This window comes from Leucopleurus acutus (assembly GCF_964270905.1).
Source record: "Leucopleurus acutus genome assembly, chromosome: 6".
In the NCBI taxonomy this organism is placed as follows: Eukaryota; Metazoa; Chordata; class Mammalia; order Artiodactyla; family Delphinidae; genus Leucopleurus; species Leucopleurus acutus.
Genome location: NC_139149.1, coordinates 235435 through 258602, shown reverse-complemented (window position 1 = coordinate 258602; position 23168 = coordinate 235435). Strand labels below are relative to the sequence as shown.

Genomic DNA, 23168 nt, shown 5'->3' with positions numbered 1-23168 from the left:
ATGCTTTGCTCATAAGTTGTCTCTGAAAGCTGGAAACTAGTAAACAGCATTTATTTTGTCTTAACTGTCTAAGTATGTCCCTCTGCCAGGCCAAGCTGAGGCCTGGATTATAGCTTTCTGGTGAAGGTTCACTATCACGACCTCTGGGTCAGTGACAGAGGGAAGTTCTAGTATCAAGGCCTGATGGATTCTATTTTTCAATTTTCTATCAAGTCTTAAAAATCATGCCGATTTCAGTTTGGCTTCCTACTGGGAACATACATCGATTTTTAGTTGACTCTCCCCCCTGGAGTTTATAATGGCCTTGCGTTTTGCTTTAGTAACGTGCCTCTATAAAACCCTCTAGCGTTTCCATGGCCTCAGCTGCACCGTCGGTGCATGGGGTCCACACTGTCCCAGCGTCTCCTCCCCAGAGCCCTCTACCCCATCTCCTGCAGACAGCGCACAGATATCACCCCAAGACTCCACTGTGGGGCTTCCCTGGTGGCGCGGTGGTTGAGAGTCCGCCTGCTGATGCAGGGGACACGGGTTCGTGCCCTGGTCCGGGAAGATCCCACATGCCACAGAGCAGCTGAGACCGTGAGCCATGGCCGCTGAGCCTGTGCGTCTGGAGCCTGTGCTCCGCAACGGGAGAGGCCACAACAGTGAGAGGCCCACGTACGGCCAAAAAAAACCCAAAAAACAAAAACTTCAACCAAGACTCCACTGCAATGCTCTACTCATTGCGACCAGCATTGCTTGCCTTTTATTTTTGTTTCTTTTCTTAGGCTTTTCGAATTCTTTCTTTTATAGCCATACTGATGTGTAAGTGATATGCCATAAACTGCCCATGTGAAAAGTATGTAATTTGGTAAATGTTGATGTATGTTACATCTGCAAAACCGGTCTCTAGACCAGCTTTCTCACTTGCAGAGTGGTGAGGGGTGGTAGAGGGTGGGTCTGGGGGAGACTGTGAAGACCCTGGGGTTTTGCAGGGATACCCTCCTCAGGAAAGCCCCTTATCCACTGCCTGCCCAGCAACCGGGACCCTATTTTACATATTGCCCTGCTGTGTAAAATTTCAGCTGGCGATAGGGTGCTGGTGCTAAGTGAAGTCTGAAAATCACTGAGTTAGATGCCCGGTGAGGCCATCCCAGCCCTGACTCTATGTCTGTGAGGGACAGCCCTCCCCCACCCCGCAATGAGACTACCAGAACACGCTGTGTTTGTGTTTGGCCAAAACACAAACAGCACAGCTCCCTGGAGGAAAGCAGCAGAGCTCAGAGGAGTAGCCCCAAGGCAAACAACCAGGAAACAGGCAGGCGTCTGTCCCAGCTCTGCCCTTGGGTGCGACCACTGGCATCTCTGCCCTGTCAGAGATTCAGAGGCTCACGTGTAGATTCTCCCAGAGGAGCCTTTCTCAGGTAGTGTCTGAGGCCCTTCCTCATACTGCATGTGTGTGTGTGAGCACGCGTGTGTGTGTGTGTGTTCGTGTGTGTGCGTGTCCTTACAAAACAGACTGTAACTAGGGCAACTACTGTGGCTTTTCGCCGATGATTCCGTTCTTACATAGAACCTCCTCAGATTTCCTGTCTGGCCTTCAGTCTCTTAGGGCTTGGGTACTGCATCCTTAAGGATAAGGGGGAAGGGGGTGCCCCTGAGGGCAGGTGACAGGAGGACACACGCAGGGGAGGGGGAAGAACCGGCTGGACCCCACATCGCTGGGAGACTGGACTCAATTTGGTAGAAGACAGGGAATCGGGCGTCGGTGTGGCAGGGCCACGGTGCCCGAAGATGGGATAAAGAATCAACTAGGCGCCGCGGGACGGGGCTGGGGTGACTTTACTTTTTTTCTGTTGTATTTTCATCTTAAAATATATATACAGGGCTTCCTTGGTGTCTCAGTGGTTGAGAGTCTGCCTGCTGATGCAGGGGACATGGGTTCGTGCCCCCGTCCGGGAGGATCCCACATGCCCCGGAGCGGCTGGGCCCGAGAGCCATGGCCGCTGAGCCTGCGCGTCCGGAGCCTGTGCTCCGCAACGGGAGAGGCCACAACAGTAAAAGGCCCGCGTACCACAAAAAAAAAAAAAAAAAAAAATTATATATATATATATATATATATACACACACATATATACTACCTTTAAAAATTGTGAATCACTGTATTATACACCTGTAACTTACATAATATTGCACAGCAACTATACTTAAAAGAAACACAAAAATACACAGGTGCATATTATAGATAATTAGAAAAGATCATAAAGCTATTGTCATAAAAAAATAAATGCTGGAGTTGTTAAAAGACAAAAACATTGATATTCTCCAAATGATAAAGGCTGGCCAGCAAGTTCAAAGGTGAGATGTGGTTTAACCCTTGAAATTCCAAAGAGAGAAAAACATTCCCAATTAGTGCTTCTGTCTTCTTTTTCTCAATGTTTTTTTTAAAAAAACTGAAGTATAGTTGACGTACAATATTGTGTCAGTTTCAGGTATACAGCAAAGTGATTCAGTTATATATATATATATATATTTTTTTTTTTTTCCAGATTCTTTTCCCCTACAGGTTATGACAAGACCGTGAGTACAGTTCCCTGTGCTACATAGTCAGTCCTTGCTGCTTATCTTTTTTATGTGCAGTAGTGTGTGTCTGCTAATCCCACACCCCTAGTTTACCCCTCCCCCCTTTCCCTTTTGGTAACCAAAAATAAGATTGTTTTCTGTTTGTTTCTGCTTTCTTATGAAGTAACTGCTGGATAAAGGGACAGGGAACAATGACTTCTGCTGATGTCACTTACAAAGATATAAAGTGGGTCGTACTCTGGAGCCCGGGCCAAGGCCTCAGGGAGTCGTATGCTCAGGACGGAGGTCTCGCCGGGGAGCTGGGGCGCGGAGTCCTGCTTGGGCAGGGCCATGACGGCGGTGGCTTCGTCCTGGGCCAAGACCAAGGACAGCACGTTAGTCCACGCGCCAGGGCGGCGGGAAGATGGGACGTTCCCGAGGGTGGGGACCTGTCACCTCAGCTCCTGGCTTCAGGGCCCGGGCAAGCTTCTGAGGCCAGTAGCTGGTTGAAGACGTCTGCACAGAGACCGGCTGGTACCTCTTGATCTGGTACAGCTGAGGAACCTGGGGGAGAGAAGGCAGGCGCTCGAAGCCCTTGGGAGGCACTTCCCAGCCGCCTGGGGGTAAAAGGAAAACGAGCGCCACGTTTAAGCAGCAGCTTTGTCAGTGCCGTCCTGGGCCCTGTTCTGGGTCGCAGCACACATCGGTGTTCACAGTTCCTCGCCCCTGTCTTAGGGCTTAACTCTGCAATACACTGAACACTGGTTTGTCAGTTTAAAACATGCATATTTCACAAGGACCTACTGGACAGCACGGGGAATTATACTCAACATTTTGCAATAACCTAAAAGGGAAAAGGATCTGAAAAAGAATAGATGTGTGTGTGTGTAACTGACTCACTGCACTGTGTGCCTGAAACTAACAAGATATTGGGATTCAACTATACTTCAATTAAAAAAAAGAAAAGAAAAAAGAAATAAAGCATGCATATTTTCAAAAACAGAAGTGGTCATACACAAAGGCTGACTCACTTTTGTTCACTTGTGTCTTTTCTTCAAGTTTCTAACATATGCAGTTCAGACAGCTTCAGATATGCATACTATATGGTATATCCACAGAATAAAGACCCTGGTTTCCATAAGCCACATTAGGAAAAGAGAATCTGCTACACTTCGCACGTCGCATAAAATAACATCAGAGCAAAACACACAGTATGCTACGTGGCATAATCCGTCATAGAACAAAACTAATAAAAATAGCGCAGTTCAAATTCAAGACTATTGTTTACTTCATAAGAAACCCAATTAACAAAACCACATGACAGGTCTAACCTGCAGATTGAAGAAGGAATAGGCCTGCTTGATTTGAATTTCTGAAGGTTTAATTGGAACAGGTCCAAGGCCACCAGGAGCCTAAAATGTGAAAATTCAAAAAAGTGACACGTGATCATCGCGGAGCGAGGGCAGCTATGCTTCTATTTCTCCACATTTTGCACGTTACACAAACAGCTCCTCCCTCTAAGTGACCCCTCCCGTGACCACAGCTGCTGCTTCCTGCGAGTGGCTTGGAGGCAGCGTGGGCCCCCGCCCCCCTTGTCTCTTAGGGTGTGATTCTCAGGACAGCAGCTGAGGTCTCTGTCAAAGGATGCAGCCTAACTTCTCCTCTGCCCACTGCGGCCGCTTCCCTTCCACGGGTGCTAATCCCGGAGCACCACCTCACAAATGTCCTGCACGCGGATCTGCTGCATCACCCAGAGCCTGCAACAGCGCCCCACCTGTGACAGGCACTCAGTAACGACTACGGCTCACCGAGCTGAGACACCGTCGTCAGACTGATACGATGCAATGCGAATGTGCCACCAATTATAAGACATTTCCCAATCTCAAAGGTGCTGTATATTTTAAAACGTGACCTTAGAATAGGTGAAATACAGTATTTATGGAATGAATTACAAAATTCTTTATGGACAGGAATGCTGAGCATTCTGTTTTTCATCAACCCTGAGCAGTACAGAAATTTCTGCAGCACTAACTCAAGTACCAAATGAAATGATAAGCTTTGAATTATTAAAAAAAAAAAAAGATGGGCTCCACAGCACAGTGATAATCTCTTTGCATCCCTATCACTCTTTCCACCCATTAATTATTGAGTATCAGATAATTCTTAGTGCTTGAAAATCTCAGATTTATCATTTCCTAGGAACTAAATATGCTCATCTTTTAAGTCATTTGATTTTCTAATGCGGAAAACACATGGAATTTCTAAAGTCACTCCTGTAATTCTTGAGTAGATTAACCTGCAAGGCTCAAATCATTTTACAGGATGTGAATGGCAAGTTCATTCTTTGAAACCAAAAAACTGTTTTGCTTGTGCCCTTTCACTATCGATTAAAACACACTTTTTATTGCTAACTACGTGAACTTGGGGAACTCGGGCAACATTTCATTACTGGCTCTGTGACCTTGTGTCCCAGGCTCCTTCTCAGCTGTAAGAGGATAAACCTACCATGTAGACTTGTTGAAGATTAAATGAACTGATAGAACTGAAGCGCTTAAGAAACTGCCTGACTCGTGGTCTGGCCACGATCTGAATTATGACGATGCATCATTTGGCTAACTGTCACACTTCTTGCCACCGAGAGGGAGAGAGGGATGGACCTGTGAGTCCGAGGCTGGCCTGTTAGAGGCTGTGGCCGCCCACCCCCGGCCCCCGCAGACCCCACGCACCCGAGGGCTTGGCTGGGCTGGGCCTGCCTCTTAGTCCTACATCTGCCGCGGCCCTCAGGCCCTGTTCCCCAGCAGTGTGGCAGGGCCCGGCGGCCTCCAGGCTGGGCAGAGCCTGAGCACAGGCATGCCAGGGGCCAGGCAGGGGGCAGCAGGGGCCACTCAGTTTCCCGTTCATCACAATAACTTGGACGCAGGTCTGACTTGGGAGCCTCTAAGGAGGCAGCGGAGGGGCAGAGACAGGGCGGGGCTCCCCTTGGCGCCTGCCTGCGACCCTGATGGAGCCTGGGCCACCGCAGCCCTGCACACCCACCAGCTCGTCGGAGCCCTGGGGGGCGCTGTAGGCCGGGAAGGCGAAGGGCAGCACTTGCTGGGGTGGCACAGAGAAGCAGCTGCAGTAACCGTCCTGGCTGGCCCGCGCCGGAAGGTGTCTGGAGGAACTCTTGTCTGCGGGTGAAACCAGACAGCGCTTTGGGAGAATCGCAAGGTATTTGTGTGAAACCACCGCCTCTGGTTGTGTGCGTGTGTGCATTTGCCACACACCAGTTACTGGGTCCTTGGCACACCCCATTCCAGAAAGAACGTGTGTGTGTACGTATGTATGTGTGTAGTCTCGTTTTTAGTTTCTCTTTTGTTCTTTACCTCAACCCCTTCTCCAATTTTTTAAAAATTTTGTTTTTACTTCCAAAAAACTATAATTCATAGTGAAGTCTCTCTGATGAATATTCTTTGCCCTTGTCATCAAAGAAAAAGATCAAATTTAAGAAGCATGTAAAGACATTTTACAGGTGTCCATATGTAACTCACGGGTAAATTTTACAATTTTTTTTTTTTTTTCGGTACGTGGGCCTCTCACTGTTGTGGCCTCTCCCATTGCAGGGCACAGGCTCCAGATGCGCAGGCTCAGCGGCCATGGCTCATGGGCCCAGCCGCTCCGCGGCATGTGGGATCTTCCTGGACCGGGGCACGAACCCGTGTCCCCTGCATCGGCAGGCGGACTCTCAACCACTGCGCCACCAGGGAAGCCCTACAATGTTTTTTAAAAGAGTTTCTTTATTAGAAACATCAGCATCAGAGATAAAATAATATAGGAGGAAAAAGGATAATTAAAATGTAATAAAATGTCCTATATTCACAGCAGCACTATTCACAATAGCCAAGACATGGAAGCAACCTAAATGTCCATCGACAGAAGAATGGATAAAGAAGATGTGGTACATATATACAATGCAATATTACTCGGCCATAAAAAAGAATGAAAGAATGCAATTTGTAGCAACATGGATGGACCTAGAGATTATCATACTAAGTGAAGTAAGTCAGACAGAGAAAGACAAATACCATATGGTATCACTTATATGTGGAATCTAAAATATGACACAAATGAACTTATCTACGACACAGAAAGACTCACAGACATAGAGAACAGACTTGCGGTTGCCAAGGGGGAGGGGGCTGGGGGAGGGAAGGATCAGGAGTTTAGGATCAGCAGATGCAAACTAGTATATAGAGGATGTCTAAACAACAAGGTCCTACTGTAGAGCACAGGGAACTATATTCAATATCCTGGGATAAACCACAACGGAAAAGAATATGAACATATGTGTATAACTGACGGAATCACTGTGCTGTACAGCAGAAATCAATGCAACACTGTAAATCAACTAGACTTCAGTAACACTTTTAAAAATCCAGTACATGTGATTGATGAAGCCGTGCATTTGTACCCATCTGACTTCCTAACAGAGAAGCCCGCTGCTCAGGACACATGTGGATGGAAGCGCAGCTGTTCACAGCCGGCTCTACCTTGTGCTATGGACTGTCCTCCGTGACTGAACCTTTTCTTGATGGCGTCTCTGTGCATGTTACGGATCGCAGTCAGCATGTTCAGCAAGCGGCGCTGAATCACGACCTGGAATTAGAAAGAAGAATGATCTCACACTGTTCGTCGGGGCTCAGTTTGGCATTTAGTTTAGCTCAATTTCCTCAACCACAGCCAGGGGCTGAGGCCACGGATCTATGTGGAATTCCCAGGGAGGGTCACAGTGCCCTGGACGAGGCCACGGGCATCGAGGTCTGGGAAGTGCAGACCTGCCTGAACGCAGAGACCCGGCTGTCGTCTGGCCTTGACCCTCCCAATTTATGAGCCCCAGTTTTCTCATATTTCCAGAGTGGAAGAGTGACTAGTTCTACGGTCTTTCTTCTCGGTATATCTGCGTTGTGACACTGCTGCCATGTTATTTTCAGAGCTGAAGGACAAACTAAGCAGACAATTCCATAGACATCGGGCAGTGGGTTGGGCGGCGCTGGCTGCACACCGCACGCTCTGCGTCCAGAGCAGGCGCTGCTGGGGGTGAGCGCTCCCTGCGCCCAGAGCTGGGGCCACTCCTTCCCATCCGCCCACGGCCTTGCCACTTATCCAGTGTGAAGAGGTGGCCGCTCCATGCACAGCCCTGTTCAGGTACTGCGGACACAGTGGGGGGCGGACAAGGGTCCAGCCCGCACAGAGCTGACGTCCTGTTCGTGCGTGTGTGTGGAGTGGGATGGCAGGAGACAAACGAGCACACAAGCTAAACACCATGAAGCAAATGAAGAAGACTAAACACACGGGGGTGTGACTGAGGGGCTGGGAGGGGGTCTGGCCACTGCCGCAGGGACGACGTAAGGAAGGCCTTTCTGGGAGGTGAGGTTCGATCTGAGACTTGAACAATGAGGAGACACTGGCCTTGGAAAGAGTTCTGAGCAGGGGAAGCAGCAGGTGCAGAGATCCTGATTCAGGAACAAAGGAGACATGCTTAAAGGACAGAGAGAAACCCAGTATGGCCTTGTCGCCTCGATAAAAATTGCGCCTTTTATTCCAATTGCAATGGGGGGCCTTTGGAAGGTTTTCCCAGGGGCAACGTCCGATCACGTCCAAGCTCTGGGAGGCCTCTTCTGGCTGCGGTGGTCCAGGCAGAGAGGATGGGGCTGTGACTGGGCCGGGGGGATGGCAGGGGCCGTCGGGCTGGGGACGTGTTGGCACATCTAACTGGCAGCACCTGCTGGGGAGTGTGCGGGAAAGACGGAGCCTCCACTCAGAGCCAGACACACAGCTGCTGACCCAGGAGGACTAGCTCCAGAGTGGCCGGGGCTGTCCCACGAGTGTCTCATAGCCACCTCTGTCCCGCACAGGCGCAGAGCCCACCCAGACAAAGCCCCAGCAGGGACACTGGTTTACAGACATCAGCCTAGGCTGCAAGCACTGCTTGAGAGATCACCTGCAACGTAAACTCTTGGAGTCTTCTATGTGTTGACTCACCTGACTTTCATGACAGCCCTGAGAAAGGTCTTACTGGTCTCCTCAGTGACAGATGAGGAAACGAAGGCACAGAGGTCATGGAACTTGTCCAAGATTGGAAAACTCATGAGAAGTAGCATCAAGATGGGAATGTAAACTGGTGCAGCCACTATGGAGAATAGTATGGAGGTTCCTCAAAGAACTACAAATAGAGCTGTGCAATGATCCAGCATTCCCACGCCTGGGCATACATCTGGACAAAACTCTAATTTGAAAAGATACATGCACCCCAATGTTCATAGCATCACTATTCACGATAGCCAAGACATGGAAACAACTTAAATGTCCACCAACAGAGGAATGGATAAAGAGGATGTGGTCCATATACACAATGGAATACTACTCAGCCATCAAAGAGGATGAAATAACGCCATTTGCAGCAACATGGATGGACCTAGATATTCTCATACTAAGTGAAGTAAGTCAGACAGAGAAAGACAAATACCACATGGTATCACTTACATGTGGAATCTAAAATATGACACAAAGGAACCTACCTACAAAACAGAAACAGACTCAGAGACGTAGAAAACAGACTTGTGGTTGCCAAGTGGGAGGGAGGGAGGGGGAGGGAAGAACTGGGAGTTTGGGATTAGCAGATGTGAGCTATTATCCATAGGACGGATAAACAACAAGGTCCTACTGTAGAGCACAGGGAACTATATCCAATACCCTGTGATAAACCATATGGAAAAGAATAAAAAAAAGAATATATATGTATAACGGAATCACTTTGCTGTACACCAGAAATTCACACAACATTGTAAATCAGCTATACTTGAATAAAAAACTTTTAAAAACCATTAAAAAAGAAGTAGCACCAAGAATGAAGGGCAAGAGACTTCCCTGGTGGTCCAGTGGTTAGGACTCTGTGCTTCCACTGCAGGGGGCACAGGTTTGATCCCTGGTTGGGGAACTAGATCCCACATGCTGCACGGTGTGACCAAAAATCAATCAATCCATCCATCCATCAATCAAATACATTTACTAGTGGAAAAAAAAGAGTAAAATGATTATCTAAAATAAAAATGAAATAATTTATTAAAGAAAAAGAAAAAAGAATGAAGGGCAAGCAGTCTGTCTCCAGAGTCCGTGTCTCCACCGCTGGTCTCCCTGCCGGGGTGGGGGCAGGAGGGCTTCTGCCCCCCAGGCAGCCAGGCTCCAGTGGCTGGGACGAGAGGTCGACAGGCAGCATAAGATGCAAGAGGCACCCCAAGACGGCCAAGCGCTAGTGCTTGCTGGAGGAGGGGTAGGCTGAGCTGGCCGAAGGACAGGTGTGGGTGGAGGGAAGGGAGATGGGATGGGGTTTCAGGTGGTGTCCTGGGAGAAGAAGAGGACTGGGGCCACACAGAGGACTGGGACAGCTGCGGGGGGAGCGGAGCCAGGCCAGGGGGCCACCTCACACCCTTTGTGGACTGTAGAGGCCGAGGGGCACAGGAGCACCCCACTGTCCTCTCTAGAAATCACTAACCAGCATCCTTCCATACGGCCCAGCAATTCTGCTCCTAGGTGTACACGCCCCAGAGAACTGAAAACATGTCCACAAACTTGCACATAAATGTCTGTAGCGCCGTTATTCTCACCATGACAGCCAAAAGGTGAGAACAGCCCAAATGTTTCAACCGATGACTAGATAAAGAGTGTGGTATCTCCGTTCAAGGATGAATACTATTCATCCTGAAAAAGGAATGAGGTACTGAAACATGCTACACCGTGGATGAACCCTGAAAACATGTTAAGTGAGAGAAACCAGTTACGAAAGGCCATGTATTGTAGGATTCCGTGTATACGAAACATCCAGAATAGGCAAATTCACAGAGGCAGAAAGTGAACAGGGAAGGGGGTGGGGGGTGGAGAGCGACTGCTGCTGGTGACCAGGCTTCTTTAAGCAGTGATAAAAACGCCCTAAAATCCGATAGTGGTGATGGCCGTACTCCACTAAAAACGACTGAACTGTACACTTTACAGGAGTGAATTTTAAGGCATGTGAATTGCATCTCAATAAAGCTGCTATTAAAAAAACTCACTGTTCAATTTCCCTGTGCTGATAACTAAAGAAATTAAATTTTCAACCTGGTGCTGAAACTTACCTTGCGTGCTGCTTGCTGAAACCGTCTCTGCGCCCAGAACCTGTTGACCCAAGTGTTATTTACGAGCGGATCAAAATTAGGATGAAATTCCCTGGTTTTCTGTGAACACAAAATATAGGTGCATGTTAGATTTAAATTTTAACTCCTGGCATAAAAGCATTTAATAAAAATGTTTCAGAGTTGGATCCCAAACCAAGTTATTATTTGTTCTTCCATTTAATGAGCACTTATTAAGCACTTTTGGTGTACACAGCATTATAGGGAATACTTCTTGGGTTAGGGACCAAAAGTGGAAGACAAGATTTGGGTTTCAAGAAATGTACAATCTAGGGACTTCCCTGGTGGCGTACTGGATAAGAATCTACCTGCCAGTGCAGGGGACACAGGTTCGATCCCCGGTCTGGGAAGATCCCACATGCTGCGGAGCAACTAAGCCCCGTACGCCACCACTATTGAGCCTGCACTCTAGAGCTCACGAGCCACAACTACTGAAGCCCACGTGCCTTGAGCCCGTGCTCCACAACAAGAGAAGCCACTACAATGAGAAGCCCGCACACTGCAACAAAGAGTAACCCCCCTCGCTGCAACTAGAGAAAGCCCGCGCACAGCAACAAAGACCCAACACAGCCAAAAATAAATAAATAAATACATTTATATTAAAAAAAAAAGAAATGTACAATCTAATCTCATTTTCCAAGTGATTTACAATGCCACATCTATCATATATCAAGACTCGATACATATGTGGATCTGTTTCTGTCTTTCTATTTGGTTTCATTTCTCTTTTGCCTATCCGTATGCCAATAATACCACACTGCCTTAATGATCCAACTTGGTCAAAAAGCTTTGTCTCCTTCAGAGAAAGTCCTCTCCCCCGGTTTATTCATTTTAAGTTAAAAAAATTCTTGAGCCTTTGTTCTTTCATATATATACGTATATATACATAATATTCGTGTTCATGTTGTGTATATATACATATATATGTACTTAAAGAGTTATAAAATTCCATGACAAAGCCTACTGAGGTATTAATTGGGATTGCATTTAATCTGTAGATCAATTTGGAAAAAGGTAACATCTTTACAATGCTTGTTCTCTTCCATAAGACATCTATAAATATCTTTCAATTTATTTAGATCTTTGTTATTGTTTTAATGTAAAGTTTGTAATTGTTAGATTTGCTTCTAGGTACTTGCTTGCTATTATAAATTACATGTCTATTAAAGTATATGTTAACGTTTCATTTCTTGTATATGAAAATACAGTAGATATTCTTGTATAATGATTTTACATGCAATTCCCAAATTCTCTTACAAATTCAGTAGGTTTAATTAATCTGGCAATAGACACTTTTAGATTTTCGACAATCATAGTTAATTATATCATATAAAATCAATGATCTTTTTATTTCTTTCTCTCCAATACTTATAACTTTTCTTGTATCTTTCTCTTATCATACTGTACTATCCAGAACCTCTAACACAATATTCAATAAAAGAGTTTGTACTTGCTTGTATATGCAGTACCTCTAATTTTTCGCCAATTAGAATGACTTTTACTGTAATTTTTTTGAAAAATCAATTTATGAGTTTACAAAAGCTTCTGTTTCCCTCATTTGTTAAGAGTTTTCTTTTTAGAAAACTGTGACTATTACATCAAAAAAAAAAAAAAAGAAAGAACGAAATGTACAGTCTAGAGAGGAAGAATAAAGTCACACAGAAATCAGAACCCTGCGTCGGGTGCTGGGATGCTGCAGAAGCAGGAGGCCAGACCGTGTGGTCCCCAGTGGAGCCCACGCACCGGGGGCACAAGCGTGTGTGGATCAGTAATGACTGGGAAGGAAAGGGTGTCTGGGGGTGTCGTGACGCCGGCCAGAGCCTTGGGCGCTGCAGGTCACTGAACAGGGGAGCAACGTGAAGACAGTCATCGGAAGTGAGTCAGTCTTGCGTTGGCCCGGGCAGTGGGCCATGGAGGAGAGGGCAGAGGGGCGGAACACAAACGATTCACCTGCAGGATGAGCTGAGGGTGAGCCGTGAAGGTGGACCGGGGGATGGCCTCGTGGAAGAGCGATTAGCACAACTGTGTGGCCAGATGAGATGGGGCGGGGCGGGGGGGGAAAGAGGTAAAAACAGTGCAGGCGTGCAGACCCAGAAGAGAAAACTGAGAATGGTGGAGGTGGGGAGACTGGGAAGCATTTTTTCGTTGTTAAAATTAAAAATTGGGGTAAACAACAAGGTCCTACTGTAGAACACAGGGAACTATATTCAATATCCTGTGATAAAACATAATGGAAAAGAATATGAAAAAGAATGTATATATATATATGTATAAGTGAATCACTTCTGTACAGCAGAAATTAACACAACATTGTAAATCAGCTATGCTTCAAAAAAATTTCTTTAAGTAAAATAAATTAAAAATTGGGGTTTTAACCAGAAACTATCACATGACAGAGGAAACTCCGGGGGGGGGGGGTGGCTACTGTCCCCACTTCACGTTTGAGGACACCAGGGCACGAGGGCTCAGAGGGCTCTTCCCGGGTCCCAAATCTGAGGTGGAGCTGGCACCAGAGCTCTGGCGTCTGACTGGCTGTCTTCTTACAAGGGGAGGGGAGGGGGCCAGGAACCCACCCAGGGACCCACCCTGAGGACCTGCGGACAGGGGCATGGGCAGCAAAGGGGAAGAACAAAGGAGACCAAGAGGAGAAATCGGAGGTGTGGGAAGCAGGGGCCCATATACAAGGCTATTAATTTCAAGGGAAACAATTACAAATTGATGCCTGACTTGTGGATATGTCATAAGAAAAAACACCCCGAAAGGTAAGCAAATTAAAAACTATTAAAAATCTCTTGGTAAAAGGATTTCTATAAAATTGTTTATATGCTTAAAAAATAAGCATATAAAGAGCTCCTGATAATTAGATTCCAAATAAAGAAAGTTACTTACTTCTTCCAGGTCGCGTACAACCCGTTTCGGGTGAACTTCGGTCTTGAGTCGCTGGAATTCGTCATCCAAAACAGGATCTCCTCTATCTAGCTGGGATTTTCAATCATCAAAAATGTTAAAATGGAATACAAAGGCACACAACTGTATTTCTCTTTGAAACTGGTAGAAACCCATTAAGCCATTGGTCAAAGGCACGTGATCCCTTCCCTCTCCTGGGTGGTGGAAGTTGGGGGTCTGTCCCTTCCGTGGAGAGGTGTCTCCGCCGCCTGCCCCCTGGCCCCGAGCGATCTCCCCTACCCCGGAGCCACTGGCACCGCCTGGTCGCTCCCAGGAAGGCCGCCGGGCTTGGCTCAGTGTCTCCTCACGCCTGCCCCCACGGTAAGAGGGCCGTGCACCTGCACACGTGTTGGCTTTTGCCTCTCTGTGGTTTTTATTATTTCTGTGTTAGGTAACTTCTAAAACTAGCTTGGCTTTCAGGTATGCTGTTCACAAACATTTTTATAGACTAAATCGGAAGAAATCTGACCAAAACATTAACACCCTACTCGAAAATGAGAGGATCTACTGGAGAGAACAGGGAACTCTACTCAATATTTTGTAATAACCTCTAAGGGAAAAGAATCTGAAAAAGAATAGATTGTGTGTGTGTGTGTGTGTGTGTGTGTGTGTGTGTGTGTGTGTGTGTAACTGAATCACTGAGCTGTATACCTGAAACTAACACAATGTAGATCAACTCTACTGCAATCAAAGAAAACAAGAAATAACGGATGTCTATGATTGTCACCAGGGTGGTGAGCTGTCCAGTCTGATTTGCACGCAGCAGGAGGTTGAGTTTGAGATGGGGGACCTTAGGTTCAAAATACAGATTCCGTGGGGAGAGACCCTGAACTCCATGACAACTAAAAGTCAAATAAAATAGAGGGAATTTAAAGAAGGGATTGGCAAATGCGTTGTTAGACGAAAGAGGAGGGAAACTTCTTGTACCTCTATTTAGACTCTACTCATTTACGATGAACATTCAGAATGTAGCATTACTGGCCGTCTCCCTTAAGCAAGAAGCCGCCGCCCCCGAGGGTCTGGGCCGCGTGGTTCCCGTGCCCACTTGCTCTGCACCCTCCCTCCCTCTCGCTTTTGCTCGGTTTCCTGCCACAGGGCTCGGCCTCCAGCTTTGGTCTGGACTTGGCTCTGGCTTCGCTCCTGGTCACCGTCTCTGGGTCTCTCTTACCTTCGTGCTCTGCAGCTCACGCCCAGCATTCCAGCCCAAACCGGAGCCATTCCCTGCCTCTAAGTTGGGCGCCTTTCTCCTCTTTACTGCTTTTCAAACGTATACCGTGTCTTCTAGGAAGCTTTCCAGCTAGATGAGTCCCCTGCTAGCTGGACTCTGAAGCCCCACACTGCTCAGCAGTGGTCTCGGTGACAGTTACAGGCAGCCTCGATTTACAGTTAACCGAGGGCTGGTTATCAGCCTCCCGTCCCAACTTAATTGTAAGGTTTTCTCTCCTTATATGACATCTTGCATACAGCAGGAATTAACAATATTTAGTGAAATAAATGACATCGAATTAGCAGTGATCCTGACCTTGTATTTGTTGTTTACTCTCTGCCGCTCCTCAGTAAGGTCTTTTTTAAATTTAAGGGACATGTGATCTTTACCGAGGTGTACCTGCCTGGGGAGAAAAAAACCAGCTTCCAGAACCCATCAGAATACCATAGTCGACTTCAGGATGGAGTGTCTTAGCCATACTGCACAGCTGAAGAGGGAGGACACACCGTGGGGCAGAGAAGCTGCAGAGACCACAGCAACACAACTCGGGTGAACAATGTGTTCCACAAGACGAAGCTCAGCTTCTAGTGACACACACCAAAATATTTATGAATAAAGAAACCTGGATGCTCAACCCCAGTCGCCATTAGGGAAATGCAAATCAAAAGCACAGTGATGGACCACCACTGCACACCCCCTTGGGTGACGATTCATGGTGATGATGGTGACAACAATCATAATGAAGGGAAATAACAGGAGTGCCAAGGAGGGGGAGAAACTGGAAGCTTCGCACGTTGCGGGTGGGAATGTAAACTGCTGCAGCCGCGTAGAGCACAGCTTGGCCGTTCTCAAAAAGGCAAACATACAATGACCGTACGACCCAGCGATTCCTCTCTTACGCATACACCCAAGTGTCCTGAAAAGATAAGTTCACACAAAAACCTGTATATAAATGTTCGTAGCAGCATTATTTAAAATAGCCAAGAGGTGGAAACCACCCAAGTGTCCATCAACTGATGAATGAATAAACACAATGTAGTATGTCCATAAAATAGAATCTTATTCAGCCATAAAAATGAATGAAGTACTGACAGGTGCTGTGATGTGGATGAAGCTTGGAAACACGAATGGCGAAAGAAGCCAGTTACTAAAGGCCATGTGTTCTACGATTGCATTCATGTGAAATAAGGGGCAATGTCACAGAGACAGAAAGCGGATTAGTGGTCGCCAGGGGCCGGGGAAAGAGGACGGGGCGTGACCGCTTCATGCTTATGACGGGCTTCCTTTCTGGAGGGATGAAAATGTTCTGGAAAAAAGTGGTGACAGTTGCACAACACCGTGAACGTGCTAATAATTTCTGGCTTGTACACTTTAAAATGGTTAAAATGGTTCATTTTATGTGATGTGAATTTCATCACACTGAAAACACCTCTGGTATGTAATGTACCCATCATGGAGTCTGATATGTGTTCACAGTATATAGTAGCAGAGTTCCCTGGAGGTCCAGTGGTTAGGATTCTCGGCTTTCACCGCCGAGGGCCTGGGTTCGATCCCTGGCTGGGGAGCTAAGATCCCGAAAGCTGCACGGCGTGGCCACAAAAAAAGAGAGCAAAACAAGGATACAGTAGCTGTGGTCTTTAAAGTTCTGGAGAACTGTCTTAGATTAAAGGGGACTAAAGAGATATGACAAAACAAGGATACAGTAGCTGTGGTCTTTAAAGTTCTGGAGAACTGTCTTAGATTAAAGGGGACTAAAGAGATATGACAAAACAAGGATACAGTAGCTGTGGTCTTTAAAGTTCTGGAGAACTGTCTTAGATTAAAGGGGACTAAAGAGATATGACAAAACAAGGATACAGTAGCTGTGGTCTTTAAAGTTCTGGAGAACTGTCTTAGATTAAAGGGGACTAAAGAGATATGACAAAACAAGGATACAGTAGCTGTGGTCTTTAAAGTTCTGGAGAACTGTCTTAGATTAAAGGGGACTAAAGAGATATGAAAACTACACACAAAGTGTATGCTCTTTGATTGGACCTTGGATTCCCCGCTTTAAAACCCAAAACCCCCTGGTATAAGAGTCATTACGGGGACAACAAGGTAAATCTGCATATAGGCTGATTATTCGGTGTTTCATCAATGGTAAACCTCTTGGTAGTGATTACGGTGATGTTGGAGAATGTCCCTGCTTTTAGGAGCTACATGCTAAAGCCTTTAGGGGCGAGGGTTCATGGCACTTGTACCTGCAACTCGCTTTCAAAGGGCTCAGGGGGATAAAGGGTGTGTCTGCGCCTGTGCATTTGTGCGCGTGTGCACGCGCGTGGCGTTAACCACTGACCCTACATCAATGTGTGTGCCTCTTACTGGCGGGGTTTAAATCTTTTAACAAAAAAGTAGGGAGAAAGTATTAAGTGAACAACACATGATCAAAAGTAAATTTAGGGGGCTTCCCCGGCGGCGCAGTGGTTGAGAGTCCGCCTGCCGATGCAGGGGACGCGGGCTCGTGCCCCGGTCTGGGAAGATCCCACATGCCGCGGAGCGGCTGGGCCCGTGAGCCATGGCCGCTGAGCCTGCGCGTCCGGAGCCTGTGCTCCGCAGCGGGAGAGGCCACAGCGGTGAGAGGCCCGCGTACTGCAAAAAAAAAAAGTGAATTTAGGGACTTCCCTGGTGGTGCAGTGGTTAAGAATCGCCTGCCAATGCAGGGAACACGGGTTTGAGCCCTGGTCCAGGAAGATCCCACATGCCGCGGATCAACTAAGTCCATGCGCCACAACTACTGAGCCCGCGCACCTGGAGCCCGTGCTCTGCAACAAGAGAAGCCACCACAATGAGAAGCCCACGCACCGCAACGAAGACCCAACACAGCCCAAAACAAATAAATAGATAAATAGATAAATCAATAAATAAACAAAACACAAAATTTAGGGTGTGATTTTGAGTCTGTTACAAAGAAGCATAGGTGGGAGGGAAAACACGAGGGTCAGCAGTGGCCACTGCACTAGCAGTGATTCTGGTTTCCTCTTCTACACTCAAAATAAAATCTCCAAGTTTCTACAATGACAATGTGTCCACTTTTTTTACAACAGGGAAAGAGTATTTTTAAAAAATGGTCCTGGGTAACCTGGCATACGCCCTGTTCAACTGAGGCCAGACCCCGAGTACAGGCTCACACAGGATTCTGTGAATTCACAGAAGGGGCTGTTTCTCCTGAGGGGGTGGCAGGGTGGGGACACCTGGGCCGGCCCCAGAGCTCAGGGTGCGTGGCCTGTCTGGGCGGCATGTGGGCTCTTAGTTCCCCGACCAGGGATGGGACCCGTACCCTCTGCAGTGGAAGCCCAGAGTCTTAACCACTGGACCGCCAGGGAAGTTCCTCCAGGAGTCTCCTTTTGAACTCAGTTTAAGAGTTTCTAAAGTTACTTCAGCTGAATCTGTACACGTAGATATGCCTGGTATGATCTGGTAAAAATTTGTAAAAAGGGTTCCATTTTGTTTGCAGGAGCACAAAGAAGAAGCCTCGCATCTGAGTTTGAAAACCTCCACCGGGAGCCTCCCCGAGCCCAGCCTGCACTGCCGGGATCCCCGGATGGCCTCTGAGGCACACAGCCCAGGACACAGGGGGCTCGGGGTGGGGTGAGAGGTGACGGGGCAAGACCCGGGGTGCCTGTCACCCAGATCGGTCCTGAGCAAGGGGGGTGCACTCTGGCTCTGCCACTGGTCATGCTTAGGAAACAAAATGGTTTGGTCACATTAGTTTATTCCCAATAGAAACTTCACTCTGAAACAGAAGGTCCATTAAAGGGGAGAGAATAATCAAAATTTTCAAAGGGCATAAAAAGGTATTACATTTCATTGTGTCTCATGTCTCATGGATTACCAAAACCACCGTCACTTGATGCAAATAATTGTGCGATATTTACCACTTAAGGTGATTTCTGAGCTCTTCGTAAGTGTTCTGTCTGACTTTCTGTTCAAAGAGTGTTTCCTTCATCTGTCTTGTTTTTGAAACCTCAGTGCCTTGGTCCAAAACTGAGGGAGGGAGCAAACACGATTATACCAGTAATCAAATCAGAATCACTGGCTGAGAGAAAAACACATTTCTAATGGCAAAACAAAACAGCGATCTAACTGAGTTTTGCTGCTGCTTCAGATTCTGCCCAGGGGCTGATTTACGGAGGATCAACTGCTTACCTTCTCTTAATTCTTTAATCTTCAATTTTCCTGGTTCTTGGTTTAGAACAGTTGCCACAGCAAATGGATTCGATAAATCTACTGGAAATCTCAAGTTCTGATATTCGATTTCCTGAGACCAAACCAGGAGGGAAAAGTCATTATTTGCCTTCTCTGTCATTCCTTCCATCGTGGTCCACATAACGCCCACTTTACCTTAATCTTGGGAGGCTTTGCCTTTGCTGGCAATCGGTGAAAATGTACATGTGTCCTTGCCTTTTCTGGAGGAACAACTACTTTCCTAGAAAGAGTATTTAATCTTTCAAATTCTGCTAACCTAGAGTTGAAAACAGATTATTAAATTAGTATGTAATGCAACAACTCAAGGCTCCTAATTTTAGTTCTTTCCAATAATACCATGACTTATAGTCCATTAAATATCAATACTATATCTAAACTAAAAATCAATCTGAGTGCTAAAACAGTGGTTTACTAAAATAAATGCAAGGTCAGGATAACAGAGCATAATCATATACAAACAGCTGCTCGATGGCTGTTTTCCTTATGTTCTCAAAGAACATAACAAGTGGAAAACGGGACATGCTAAAAAATGCTCTCAGCGTCCAGCATAATTCATTTCTGGGCTGTTGGATTTCCACAGCTGAATTTACTTACCACATTGAAAAACTCTTACATTGATTTATGTTCCTAGTAAAAGAATAATTTTTCCCACTGTTTGTAGCAAGATCTTTAAAAAAAAAAGTGATTCAGGTTAATGTTTGAGATCTTTTCTGCGAATGAAAACTGCTTTAAACATAGGCAGGTATAGACAGAGCTGCTTCCATGTCTGCAGAAGCTGCTTATTTATCATGAGATGTAGTAGAACCATGTATGTTTATGAATGCTACCCATGACAGCATTTTCTTAAGCAAGAATGTGTGAACACGTGTTTGGTGGGATGACACGTGTCCATGACGTTACAGAGGTAAGATGAGAGACTGCGACCATTCATGCATTCTGACATGCCAGGTGCATTGGCCTAGCGCCTACTGACCCGGCCCCACTGCACAACACGGGCCATAGGCCTGCGATCCCAAACTTAACGTGGCCTGTGTGAGAGTCCTGAAAGGTCACGGCACGGGAGAACCTGTCCACACTGACTGACGCGCTGTGAGGTGCAGGGACAAGTGAGCTGTGGCCCGGCATCTGCATCTCAACAGAGCTCTGATACCACCTCTGCCGTAAATATCTGGGAAACAACCCCAAATTTCTGAGGGTGTTAAAAACCAGTCTCCTAAAGCAACCATACTCCAATGAAAATTAACAGCAACAGCAAAAAGCCCAGCCTCCTTAGGAAGTCTAATTGCTAGTGTTAAGGATGGAAATGAGAAAGCGAGAAACCAAAGAGTTACGTGGAGTTGGCAGCGCCAAAGTCAGGACATACGTGAGTGTATCCATCACGCACCCACCCTGAAACAAAAAAGCAACCTATGACACCTTCAGAACATACTGCAGCTGGGCCACTTTTCACCTTGCTGGTGGAATGTCTGTTCTAGCCCCACCTGCAGCCTGGGGAGACACAGTCCTGGAAAACATCAAGAGTGCTCTAAACAAGACGTTAAACTCCAGTTGGGAAACCAAAACATCAGTTAGGAAAGGTCTGCTCCCACTCTCATACGGAGCCTGGGCCGCGCACTGCGCCATTGTATGTACGAACACGCCTGTGGAAGTCAAGGTCAAAGAGGGGCAAGTCAACGTCCCACTCAGGCGATGCCGTTAAGGAGGCAGTTTGTGTGTCGCAGCACGTGACCCGAGCTGGCCAGTGGCGTTCTGCTCGGCCAGTAACTGACACCAGAAGAATGAGCACTGCTTTTCAGTTACATCCAATGCCACTTCTTCATCGGCTGACTCATGTTAGTTCTACTGTGGGAACTTCCAAGATTTGGGTTCAGCGGGCCACACGAAGGGTCTATAGTTGACTTGAGCTGCTTTGGCTCTTTAGAAAAAGAATAATAACATAAATATATAATAAACCATGGAGTTAGTTCTTATTTTGATACTAGGTTGTTACTCCACTTTATTTAATATGCCTAATGATATTACTGTGTGATGTGTACCTGTGCATGGAGGGGAGAGGAGAAAATCAAACTTTTTCTTTATCGTTTTCAAAATATTTGTAAGGGTTTTCCAAGGTTGGGGTTTATACTGTGAAATTTTCCTTTCCTCAGTCATCTCTTCCCCTCTTGCCAGAAGCAACTACGGCTCCAAGTGCAGAGCTATCCTCTGCATTGCTGTTGTATCTTAAGTGTATTTTATGAAGGTTCATCGTTTAAATAAGTTTTTAAAACTGACATAGAATTGACAGAAAATAGTATATTAGTTTCAGGCATAGTAAGTACGCTTTTGATGGCATTCTGCTACAAGAAAGAAACACAGAATGGAAGGAAGGAAGACCTGGGGTTTTGAAAAAGTTTGAAGAATACACAGAAGCCCCCCAAGGCAGCCGTACTTTAAAGCCATATTGGGGTAGCACGTGCCGGTGAAGACACACTCGTATGGTTGAGAGTTGAATTGTGCAATCCACAGCTGCACTTTTATCTGTGCGATCCCACACTGAAAGGGGGTAAACGTCACTGTCACATCCATCTTCCCGTTCGCTGGTATTATTCCTGGGAGGAAAGACATGAGAAAACGTGATGCGTTCTCTTCCTGCCAAGTCCCAGCAAAGAGGCTGACACACACACACACACCCCACACATACCGTACACACACACCCCATACACACACACACACCATACACACACACACCCCACACACACTATACACACACACCATACACACACACACACACCACACACACCCACACACACCATAACACACACACACCATACACACACACACCCCATACACACACACACACCATACACACACACACCATACACACACACACCATACACACACACACCCCACACCCCCGCACACACACTATACACACACACCATACACACACACACCATAAACACACACACACCATACACACACACCATAAACACACACACACCATACACACACACACCATACACACACACACCATAAACACACACACACCATACACACACACACCATACACACACACACACACCCCACACACCCCACACACACCATACACACACACACACCCCACACACACCCCCACACACCCTCCACACACACCATACACACACACACTATACACACACACCACACACACACCATACACACACACCACACACACACCACACACACACCATACACACACACACACCATACACACACACTATACACACACACCACACACACACCATACACACACACTATACACACACACCACACACACACCATACACACACACAGCCCCCACACACACACCACACACACCCCACACACACACACACACACCATACACACACACACACACACCCCACACACACCATACACACACACACACCCCACACACACCCCCACACACCCTCCACACACACCATACACACACACACTATACACACACACCACACACACACCATACACACACACCACACACACACCACACACACACCATACACACACACACACCATACACACACACTATACACACACACACCACACACACACCATACACACACACTATACACACACACCACACACACACCATACACACACACACCACACACACCACACACACACCACCACACACACACACACACACACCATACACACACACCACACACAGACACACCATACACACACACACCACACACACACACACCATAAACATACACACCCCACACACACACCATACACACACACACACACACCATACACACACACCACACACACACACCATATACACACACACACCCCACACACACACCATACACACCACACACACCACACATACACACCATACACACACACACCATACACACACACTATACACACACACCACACACACACCATACACACACACACACCATACACACACACACACACCCACACCACACACACACACCATATACACACACACCACACCACACACACCACACACACAAATACATTCTCCCCGT

At 46.8% G+C, this 23168-nt stretch overlaps 1 protein-coding gene across 1 annotated transcript in view; it reads right to left on the bottom strand.

The window, feature by feature from the left end:
• CFAP221 (cilia and flagella associated protein 221) overlaps positions 1–23168 on the bottom strand; it is a gene marked incomplete at its 3' end in the record, with an annotated part of 82251 nt that overhangs the window by 18323 nt on the left and 40760 nt on the right. The window contains exons 7-18 of the mRNA XM_082841158.1: positions 21575–21734; positions 19282–19402; positions 19087–19198; positions 18816–18924; positions 15217–15304; positions 13638–13727; positions 10692–10790; positions 7071–7176; positions 5578–5711; positions 3873–3953; positions 2998–3105; positions 2778–2912 (exon numbers count right to left, since the gene is read on the bottom strand). Coding sequence (XP_082697284.1) covers positions 2778–2912; positions 2998–3105; positions 3873–3953; positions 5578–5711; positions 7071–7176; positions 10692–10790; positions 13638–13727; positions 15217–15304; positions 18816–18924; positions 19087–19198; positions 19282–19402; positions 21575–21734 — 1343 coding nt within the window. The remainder of the gene's footprint in view (positions 1–2777; positions 2913–2997; positions 3106–3872; positions 3954–5577; positions 5712–7070; positions 7177–10691; positions 10791–13637; positions 13728–15216; positions 15305–18815; positions 18925–19086; positions 19199–19281; positions 19403–21574; positions 21735–23168) is intronic.